Below are 11,376 nucleotides of genomic sequence, written 5' to 3' on the forward strand. Positions count from 1 at the left end.
AGCGCAAAGTCTGACATTCATATCTCCTCGAAGGGAACCTTTTTCTTTGTCCGACGCCACAGACAAATAAAAACATCTTCCTTTTACATACCTGTCTGTAGTTACACCATCTGTTTATAATGCTGTCACTTGTTTACTCTCCCACTCAGTACCTTGTGCTTGCTCTAAAGGGCGTGAAAAATTACCAGTTCCTCATTGACATTGTGCCAAACGCTCATGGAAAATGAAATTACGTATGGGCGGTACATAAAAGGTGGAAATATAATCTGAGCTTTCTTGATCAGTTTCATTTTGCCATTTTGTATCATTTGTTATATTTGGTTATTCATTCTTGGTATCGTGTGATAAATTACCCTTGTCTAGATTTCTGTACCGAGAAAATGAAAAAAAGAACCTTTTACTGATTAACTTCTCGATCCCCGGAAGAGGTAAGTATTCTTAGCACGCCTATGGTCGGTCATGTTTCAGACATAGACAATTACGCTCATGCACGATCGTGTTACAAGAATGGTTTTCTGAGTAGGACAACGTTGATGGTCAGAAGCCAAGTTTGTCAAATTTGTATCACACCCACTCTGAGCAGTGCGTCGAAAAACTGTATGCTGTCGATCATTTTCACGTGTCGTGATCAGAGTCAAAGGAGCTATGTCATTTGATATTATGACTTTAAAATTAAAGGGACATCTGTTTAAGATATAAAAACTCAGGTTCCCACCGAAAAGAGAGTTGGGTCAAAATTGAATTGTTTCTAAGCATGATGTTATGGCAAGAAATGGTCTACTGTTCCGGCTTAACTTTTTGCACTTACCGTCGTATAAAGGTCACTTTGTTATTGGTAAGCTTAGGGACTCAGCTGTCGTAGCTAAGCGGAAAGCTCCTGACTGATCGGAAAACCAATTGTAGGTCGACAATTGAAGTCGTGCAGCTGTAACTTCGTTGCTCATTTTTGTTTCTATATTATTGTACTAGTGTTAAACGTAATTTATAATAAAGTTCGGATATAACGCGCGCTGTCATTGGTTGAAAGAGCGTGCTCTATGAGAGTATAGAGCATAGAACTGAGCTAAAGCTGTCACGCCATCTGCCAAATTTTACTAATTTACGTTATTAAAACGTGAGCAGATACGAAAATCCTCAAAGGAAAAACAAAATAGACATTCGAGGTTTTAAAGATTTTCACGCTCAGTTAGATTGCAAGCTTACGTACGGAAATAAAAATCAAACACAGCTAACACTCATATAGTATATAAAGTTCAGTGTTCAAAAACAAAACAGAACAAAACAGAAATGATGAAAAATATAACCAAACTGGCATAACTGTTAAAATTCATTCTAATCATGACGGTGTCTGAGCGAATATGATCATGCTGAAGTCCATCGCGGCTCGCTCATCATGGCGATCTCCGGTCATCACAGCAAGCCTCAGGAACTACATCGGCCGCCCTTCGAGTGAAAAAATAAGAGCTTGCTCTGATATCCTTTCCGATGCGTTGAGTGGAAAGTCACATCTGTCACTGCAGCCGAGTTTTGCGGCGCTGTCATCCCGAGCGATCTTCATGTTCCGGTGAATTCGGCTGTCGTTCATTCAAAAAACACTCGCCCTGAACAGTTTGTTTTCTACCTTGTCATGTGAAAAAAACTCGCGTGTTTTTATGAGCCATAATTCGGCTGAAGTTCACTGAACATTTCACTTCAAGATTCTGTATTAGAGACTTAAAAACTTCAGGCAAAAGTGTTAAATTCGACCTGCCGAACTATTTAGTTTGTAAACTATCGCTTAAGGTGAACTTTGATGGTTTGACACTTTTGACAGCTTTAGTCTTGTACAGCCAATCAGATTATTTGAACCATTCTAACAGGGATTCTGATTGGCTATTGTAGCGTGCTTCATGAGAGTATAGAGCATGCTGACGACACTGTTGTTTGCTTTGGAAATAAAGTTTGTTTTGAAAATTGAAAGTAATGCTCGAGGAATTTAATGGATTCTTTATTATAAAACAAATAGAGAAGCCTTGGCTGTGCTCTGTTCTGTTATAAAGCACTTGGGAAGCGGCTAGAGCACTCAAGAAGTGGGGAGAAACACGAGACGTAGTCGAGTGTTTCTCCCTACACTTCTTTCGTGCTCTAGCCGCTTCCTGCGAGCTTTATAACAGAACAGAGCACAGCCAAGGCTTCTCTATTTGTTAATTAAGACTGGCCTATGAAGAGAGGAGTTGAAAAGAGAAATTTGCAGTTCATGACGATTCTGTTTACTGTCTGCGATCTGAGCTTTAATCCAAAAGATTTTGCCAATTATTAGAAGTTTTAGCATTTACCGCTCATCTTATCAGGCTTAATAAAAGCTCTAACTTAGGCAGAAGCGATAAAAACAACTTACTTGAAAAGGGAAATAACGACTCGCAGGCAGTATGGCTTGATGGCAGATAAACTTCCTTACAATGCTCGAATTGCTGTCCTCAATTTCGCTGGTCTTAGCCTGTCACAGTTCAGCGAATTTAGTTCCTTTTTATAGCAGTCAAAATTTGTTTTACCAAACGGAAAAAAGTTAAATATCTGTAACTAACCTCAACTCCGCTGAAAAATTTCCCCCAAACATCAAACTTTGTTCGCGCACGTTAGTACACTATCGCTGTGGAAGATTAATATATTCTAACCAAAGATCGCGTCTTCCTCGACGAAACTGAGGAACTTTTCGGCCGTGGAGTAACCAAAAGTTTCGGCCTTTCCTTTCTATCTTCTAAAACTCTGAATTTTTCTTTATCTTTTCTGCGCGGGGAAGGCCTTGCCGTCCTTCTGCCGATTCTAAAGGCCATCTGTAGGGCCAATAAATTTATATTGATCTATTGTCAAATTAAAAAAAAAACGCTCTGAAGTTTGCAATAAACACAGCTGTGGAAAGTTATTTCTAGCAGCTGCGAGGAAGAGCCGGGACATTCGAACTCATCGAATATTTCTTTTTCTAGGTTTTTCTTCTGGAAAAAAACTGAAAAAAACTCGGAATCTTAGGTTTTCTTATCAAATGCGGTTTCCCATTTTTGGAGATTTGGTTTTCCATGTTCAGACTAAGAACTTGGTTTCGTCCTCATTTCTACGATTACTTTTGATATTTTCGATCGAATTTCATTCTCGGTTTTTGGTTTTGAGATAGATTTTAACCAGTTTTTCGAGTTTTGATGGGCTTCTTTTGACCATCCATTTCTCCCATCGGAAAGGACACCGGTAAGGACGTAGCAAAACAAAAGAACAAATGGGAAAAACGAAAGCTCAGCATATGCGTTTTTAAGACTGAGTACATTTCTTAGACATCCCCTGCAAAACATCAACGTGAAATCACCAAAGTTTGCTTCCTCTACAAACTGAAACTGCGACGGCAAATAAGTTTAATTTCCATTTGAAACTAAACGCTGAGTGACGCCGAAAGAGACGCCAACCACATGCAACCGTCTGCAAAATTCTAACTAAAAATAGAAATTCATTTTTTAATCGACGTTTTCCTCAGCGTTATCGTCCTGACTGCTTAAAATCGATGATGATTTTTCCAAATCGGTAAATATTAATTGACAGCTCAGAGCTGACTTACATTGTCGACATTCATCGATTTATGTTACTAAACTGGATCCTCTCGTTTTTATCGACTGCCCACCGTGGGAGAGTAACCGGCTAAGGAACCCTCCACTAATCTATCGCTCTGTACACGACGTCGTTCACTTCCCTTAACCCCGCACAACCCTAAGTAATTTCTGACGCTCTTTTCACTTCGAAAAAAAGAGAAATTTCACTGAGTTTTTCAAGCAATTAATGTGTTCGCGATACCTCGAGTCACTACGACAGCGCCCATTTTTAAAACTACTTGTACTGGAGCGCGCGAGAACTGGAGCGAGGTCTGGAGCGAGTTTAAGAGATAATTCAAGTCATTCGCACAGTGAGAACTCCTTCAATATTTCTTAATTTTGCAAGTGTTACACCCAATGAAAGCCGGGAGGTGTAGAGTGCATTTATCCTAAAGTTCTTAACCGTAGTGATATTACAATATAAGTTGGTTTTATCAACCGAGTTCATAATGTAAATTTGTCACCGTAAGGATTTTCTAAAACCGACGTTTCGAGCACTAGCCTTCTGTCGCCCTGACGAAGGGCTAAAACTCGTAACATTAGCTTAAGAAACTCTCTACGAGGTCAACTCAATTGATAAAGCCAAATTAATCTTCCTTTTAATCGTTTTCAATCAACCGTGTGGAGAGACAAGACAAGATATTCTTTCAGCATACGAAACACAGATCTCGCGGAAATAACATTAAGTCACTTTATGCTGATGAAAACGGGGATTAAGCAGTAGTAGTCTAGTCGCTTTTGCCTCGAAGACTTTCCTGACAGCCCCAACTTCAGCCATTTACTTTTTCGTTTTAATTCTGAGCCCGATCTTTAATCAATCTCGGAGACTGGCTGCTCATTGAGCCGTGTCTTCGATCCTTTCAAGCCTTTGGGTTAGAGGGGAAGGGTTACTTCCCGATGAACATCTCTAATAGAGGAAGAATGTTTTCAAAAAGGACACAAGCACTTGTCTCTAGAGTTGTTATTTTTTATTTCACCGCTTGTCACAGGCGCAAATTTACAGACGTCGTCCACGGCGACCACCCTTTCTCCTTGTACTGTCTGAAGGTATTGGAGTAACATCCTCTGTTAAACAAAAACATATATACTTAAGTTTTGGACAACACGAGCCTTTTTAGAATTAGAAAAGGGGATAAAAAGGAAAATGCAGTGGGAGGTTTATGTTAACAGCAGATTTTGGTAGCAAAGGGAAAAATACCTATATAAACTCTGGCAGGTTTGAGGTTTTATTACAACCCTGCTTTGGACCTCCACTCTAACATGTTATTTTTTTTTTTGCTGGAGAAAGGCATACACGGAAGCAAGGCTGTGCTCTAACGGCGCCCGGTCGCCTGAGGCGACTAACATTTGGCCTCGGGCGACTGAAAATATTTTCTTGGTCGCCCGGCCGGGCGACTGGCTGGTGTTGGTTTCTTGATTTACAGTCAAAAAAAAAAAAAAGAAAATGTTGTTCAATCGGGCGCGCGTTGATATTCAAAGGTCGTTCCACGTGAATTTACGTGTAACATAATCATCGACTTTGATCGTGACAAGCTGCACAGTTTTCGATTTTAACCGCTTTTCCAAATAGTATTATAATTTTTCCTTTAAATTAGGATGGCTCGTTAGTTAGTTTTTGAAAAGCAATTGTTACTTCTGCTCTGACAGGCGTAAAGTACGGTCGACGATTAATAAATCGCTAAATGAACACGGGAGTCGTTCTTTTAAAAGAAAATGTTGTTCCATCGGGCGCGCGTTGATGTTCAAAGGTCGTTCCACGTGAATTCACATGTAGCATAATCCTTGACTTTGAACTTGACTAGCTGCACAGTTTTCGATTTTAACGGCTTTTCCAATAGCATTAAAATTTTTCCTTTAAATTGGGATGGCTCATCAGCTAGTTTTTCAAAAGAAGTTGTTACTTCTGCTCTGATAGGCGTAAAGTACGGTCGGCGATTAATAAATCGCTGAATAAACACGGGAGACGCTCTTCTATGCTAATTTAATATTTTAGCCGGCTTTTTACTGCCGTGTCTGCGAGGCAAAAACATAACTTAAGATTGTTTTTCCAGTAAAACACGATGTATAAAAAAGAAAAGATACGTTTTTTTTGTGATTGTTTTAGAAACGGGTATAAACTCTCAGATTATCTTTGGTATATGTATACTATTCATTTTCCAAAAAATAGTTTTGCACTGCTTCTGTAAGTGTGAATTAAATAATTATTTGACTATAAGTGATGATAGGTTTTCAGGAGGTCAAAGGATACGATGTTTCATGAACATAAAAACAATAAATAAATGCACATAGTTCTATTTGACTCGTTACGAAAACAGTTTGTTTAATTTTTTAATAATTAACTGACTGATTTATTAATTTAGGCGACCAACTAGGAGGCCCGGGCACCTCAGCTAAAATGTTTGGGATCCCGAAGGGCTCCCCGAAATTTTGATTTGGGCGACCATCTTTTAGGCCTGGGCACCCAAGCTAAAACGCTTGGGAGCCCGAAGGGCTCCCTGAAATTTTCCTTAGAGCACAGCCTTGCGGAAGTGTATAAGCGGAGTTTTTTTAAAGAAGAAGTTTGCAAAAGGGCACAGCTGAAACCACTTGGGCATATAGTAGTATGCAGCAACTACAACAAAAAAAAAACCTCTTTTTTTTTCCTTAAATGGGTATATCACCACAGGTCAAATAGACAATTGGGTCACATCTACACATACTTGCCATTGTGTTTAGGCCAAATTTTCTAGTGTCACCACTCATGAATCAGGCATAAAAAGACAAATCTAGTCAACCCACTAGTAAGGAAATTATGGAGAACAGCAGTAAAAGTGCTTTGTATCTTACCAATACGTCCGATCTTCATTCCGGAACGAGCAAGAGCTCGCAGAGCAGACTGGGCACCAGGGCCAGGAGTCTTTGTTCTGAAATAGAAGCAAGAGTCATACATACATCATGGTTATTTATTATTTACTTATGGAGATTTACACAATGAAAAGGGGCAAAATAAAATTTTGTACAAAAGCTGGTCAAAGTATAGCTTTCATTTAAGTGTGAGGAAAACAATATGTTTAATCAGGAGCCACATTTCATGTTTTTCATGTATGAAACATATCAAGGTGATTCTAATTCCATTTAGACTGGCATCATTTAATTTTTCAGCTGTTCAGAATATTATCAATAATCCGCTATCTGGGCTAAGATGACAAATACTCCTCTGTGGAACATAATGCAGAATACAAAGCAAGCAGAAGGAGGAAAAAAAGGGAAAAAAGGATAAAACAAAGCAGCAAGCTTTGAAACTGTTCAAATAATTTTTGCAACAGGAGAAAACTGAAAATTTAGCATACATCTCAAGAAGTTCATTTGCTTGGATCAACAAAAAGACAGAGAAGATTATGAACCCTCAAGTTGAAGATGCTTTGTTTCAAGCATAGTGAAGTATTTTGTTATTTTTCACTTGCTGTCAGTAGTGTTGCATTGTTTCTGATGAAAAGGCAATTTTTATGGTTAACATCTTTCAATTTATGAGATTTTGCCTTGAATCTGCCAAACAATAAATTGTCATTAAACAAGAATTGAATCTCTGTATGTATATAATAAATACGATACACCACGGAAAGTCTGTCCGTATGGTATTTACGCACTTATCAGTTTGTATCAGAAATCTCACTTGTTAGCTGCACTCATTCATTCAATTTCCAATACTACCAACTTGTGTGTAAATACCATATAGATAGAGTTTCCATGAAACATTCTATACATGACTTTCTTGGTTTCAAAATCCCCAAGGCATTATTTTCTTGTCCCAACGGGGACTGTTAAGAGATTTGGGTAAAGGCCAATATCAAAAGGCAAATATCAAAACTGCAAATACCATACTGCAAAATAATAGCTTGATATAACCTAGGAAACACACAAACCTGTTGCCTCCAGTTGCCCTAAGCTTAATGTGCAGAGCAGTAATACCAATCTCTTTGCACCTAGCAGCCACATCTTGCGCGGCCAACATTGCAGCATAAGGGGAAGCCTGAAACAGATGATATACATTGAGTAAATAAATCAGCCCAGGGGACTCAATTACTTTGACTGCCATGTAAGCAACATAAAAAAAGTGTTTAGTTACATGGAATAACAGGTATGGAAATCCTAAATCTAGGACTCAAAAATTTCTGTAAGCAGATAGTTACCCTATGGCACTATATTTAAGCATAACTATGTCACTGTTTAAATAGAATTGCTCCATTGAAAAGGGCAACTATTCATTGAAAAAGAAATACAATAATAACAACAATCAGGAGAGAAGATTCTCCTTAACAAGAATCTTCACAAAAAAAAATAAATTAAAAAAATACAGCACAAAAACACTACACTTATCAGATTCTGAACAGCTGTATCATTACAACATTTTTCAAGCGGTTTGAGTCCCAGATTTTAGATACTCACTTGTACAGAAGTACTCTTTAAGTACTCTTTTTGACACAGATATATCGACGCATGGAACAGTTTACCGTCATCAGTAGTTGAACTTGACTCAATGAATGCTTTTAAGAAAGCTCTTAAATCAACATTACTTAACAAGGCCTATAATTACAAAATTAAATTATTCTATGTATTGTACATCATTTAATTATAATTTTAAACAAAATTTTTATCTTAGATATCAAGGCTGTGCTCTAGTGGCAGGCAACTTGGGTGACTGCAAAAGAAAAGCGGTCGCCCGTCCGGGTGCATAGATTTCGGCTTGTGTGAAAACCTGAAACGAAACCAGCAAACGTATAGAAACGGAATGGAACGAAACAAAAAGAAACTCCATCGTGCTCCCTGGCTCCCGTTAGCCCGAAAAGCAAAAGTGCTGAAAGCGCAGTGCAATCAATAGCCTGTGTGATCTGTACATTTAGGTTAAATATTAAGTTAGGTCATGGGTCTTGTTTTGCTTCGGTGGTTTCTCTTCCGGTTTATTAATATAGTACATGGCCCAGGTTTCTTGTCCATTGAACGACGCAATAAAGTGAGCCTCTGATTGTAACTAACATTTTATAATTTTATTTGCTAATTTGATGACATTTGCAGAACTAAAAAATATTTGGCAGGACAACAACAAGAATTGTTCACGCTCAAAGTTGTCGCATGTGTTATGTAATATTGTTTCATATGATTTAGCACGAAAAATTCTTTTTTCCTTGCCCGTGAGAAACTGCACAATTTTTGCACAAGCATGTGTTGAAGATCTAATTTTTCTATTGAAGTGGTTGATGCTTATATTTAATTTTTGTGTTTCAACAGTTTTAATAGTGGAGCGCATGATTAATAAAACGAAACTGTCCTTTATGCAAATTTGTGTTTATTTAATTAGCTTCGTCTGTGGCATGCAAGATGTTTATCAGCATCATATTTGGCAACTTACTCGCAATTGTAATCATTCGATCAAAATTTGACGAAAATGAAACTTTAATATAAGAACCCTTTTGTTTCGAAACCTATTTTAGTGGTCTTCAAAGAAATTTTCTTAGCGGTTTTAACATGTATGTGGTTAATTTATAACAGGATTTCATGATATCACAAGTTCACCAAAATAGAATATGTGACTGCTAAACATAGTAACTCGCTTCGCCGCCTGTGCCCAGTGAAGTGAATATTAAACAAGAGAGATTAAAGATGAAACTGTTTGGCAATTCTGCAGATTCCCTGGAACTGTAAGAAGTATACAACGCTACTCTTTCAAAACATCATGGATTATTAATTAATCAATTAATTATTAATTAATTAATTAATCAATTTGGGAGACCAACCTGGAAGGCTGGGTGACCTACTTGTCATGGCTAGGTGCCCGAAGGGCACCCTGAAATTTTTCCTAGAGCACAGCCTTGGATATGTCTTCTTTACTTAGATTTTATATTTATATAGATAAATGCCTGTTTGTAAAATGTTTCAGTGTGTGTATGTATATTGCATAGTATTAAATTTTTATCTCTGGGGTATAGTTTACAATGAGGATTAAGTTCCTCCCTTCTATAACCCTTTTTTTTAATAATAATATGTTATATGTTATTATTTAAATAAAGTTGTTATATATATATATATATATATATATATATATACACACATACAGAACATCTAACAAAATGTACCATGAATGAAGCAAGCTCAGAGCATGTTTCTTATCACTGGACATCAGCGTATATTAAAGACATCATTGCCTGCATTCAACTCACTAAGGTCATCTCATCCAAAGTGTAAGATCTAACCTTCACTTTCAGGAGACAAGAATACAATGCAATACTTACCTCATCACGATCAGCCTTAACTTTCATTCCTCCTGTTACTCTAACAACTGTTTCTCTGATAAAAAACAATAACTATTTTTAACATCTACAATTTGCAAACTTAATAGAGTAAGGGGGTATATCATGATTTATTCAAAAGTATTGCCTGTGGGAAAAAAAAAAAACACCCTCATATAAGCTCATTTGCTGAGTCATGGAAATTAAACTTGAATGATGCTTCAGATTTTATATTCCTCCCTAGCTAAAAGCTCAGTGCTTGACCCTTTTTCTCCCAAAAGTGATTAACAAGTTATTTCTCCATATAATATCTATACATCATCCAGCAAACAGGTGATGAGAATATTCAAACTTAGTGAGTAGAAGTTGTTGTCTTGATCCAACATCACTAGTAACTAATTCACAAGGAAATATATAGCAGCTGGATGGGAGAATTAACAATCAGATCTTGGGAGTTAACCCTTTCACTCCCAGGATCTTATTAGTAATTCTCCTTACTATCTGCCATACAATTCTTATGACGTTGGTTCAGAGAATTTGGTATTGGATCAACTAGTAATCCCATGATTGACATTTTTCTCTATTCTCATCACCTACCTGCTTGATATTGTATTGATATTGTAAGGAGAAATTCTGTCTTGGTCACTTGTAGGAGTGAAAGGGTTACAGGTTAAACTAAGAAGGCCTCAAGTGAAGTCGTATTGAATTAATTTGACTGTAGCTTTATTATTCTGTTAGCTCTACTGAAATGCAAGCTTAAAGCCTTCTAATTATATCTGGTGATCAGCGTATTTCATAAACATCACCACCTGCCTCTCAGGTTGAATGTGTAAAACGAAGTGCGTCGATAAAACTATTTTTATAAGTTATTACTTGCATTTCAGATATCACCGATGTTCCTTCAACAATTCAAATGGAAGAGAAAAAATAAAAACAACGATAAAAATGGCAAAAAAGTCCCACAACAGGTTGGAAAGAAGAAACTTGATCAAACGGAAAAGACGACTCACTTTCCAGACAGATCAGTAATGTGCACGAAAGTATCGTTGAACGAAGCGAAGATGTGTGCTACAGCGAAGACATCTTCACCTTCACTGGCCTGAAATTCAAACGTTCAAAAAATTTAAGACTACAGAAATGGCTCAAAAAATTTATCCCAAACAAAACTCCAAGTGTTCTGGAACACAACATGTACCTGAGGACCAAGAGAGATGTTCTGTTCTCCACCTTGTTGTTTTTGACCCTTTCTTGGAGCCATACTATGGAAATCAAAAGAAAAATAACAGCATAGTGCTGTTCATGAATAATGAAGATATCATTTTATTATGTGATAGACACCGATGATTCAAAGTTTCGGGCGAGATTGAGAAGATTGTGACACAAATCTCCTAACACAAACCTGTGTTGATCACAGAGAAATAGAAGAGGACGAGACCATGATGCGTTGCACTGAAGCAAACATACTGCGCATACTCTTTGAAGGGAATCCGCTGCATTGTGAC

General features: G+C 37.4%; 1 protein-coding gene across 1 annotated transcript; it reads right to left on the reverse strand.

The window, feature by feature from the left end:
• Window positions 1-4,557: 4,557 nt before the first annotated feature.
• Window positions 4,558-11,328, reverse strand: LOC131799407 (small ribosomal subunit protein uS11). The gene is made up of 7 exons (XM_059117133.1): window positions 11,274-11,328; window positions 11,070-11,133; window positions 10,885-10,973; window positions 9,878-9,932; window positions 7,514-7,620; window positions 6,438-6,514; window positions 4,558-4,676 (listed from the first exon to the last, which is right to left on the reverse strand). The coding sequence occupies exons 2-7, from the start codon at window positions 11,130-11,132 to the stop codon at window positions 4,609-4,611; spliced, it is 459 nt and encodes a 152-aa protein (XP_058973116.1). The 5' UTR covers window position 11,133; window positions 11,274-11,328; the 3' UTR covers window positions 4,558-4,608.
• Window positions 11,329-11,376: the final 48 nt, after the last annotated feature.

This window comes from Pocillopora verrucosa, chromosome 3, assembly GCF_036669915.1.
Source record: "Pocillopora verrucosa isolate sample1 chromosome 3, ASM3666991v2, whole genome shotgun sequence".
Taxonomy (NCBI): Eukaryota; Metazoa; Cnidaria; class Anthozoa; order Scleractinia; family Pocilloporidae; genus Pocillopora; species Pocillopora verrucosa.

Coding starts and splice junctions, on each gene's coding strand:
- LOC131799407 (XM_059117133.1), bottom strand. CDS start 11,132: ATGGCTCCAAGAAAGGGTCAAAAACAACAAGGTGGAGAACAGAACATC. Junction 10,974..11,069: donor ACATCTCTCTTGGTCCTCAG/GTACATGTTGTG, acceptor TTTGAATTTCAG/GCCAGTGAAGGTGAAGATGT. Junction 4,677..6,437: donor AATGAAGATCGGACGTATTG/GTAAGATACAAA, acceptor TTTGTTTAACAG/AGGATGTTACTCCAATACCT.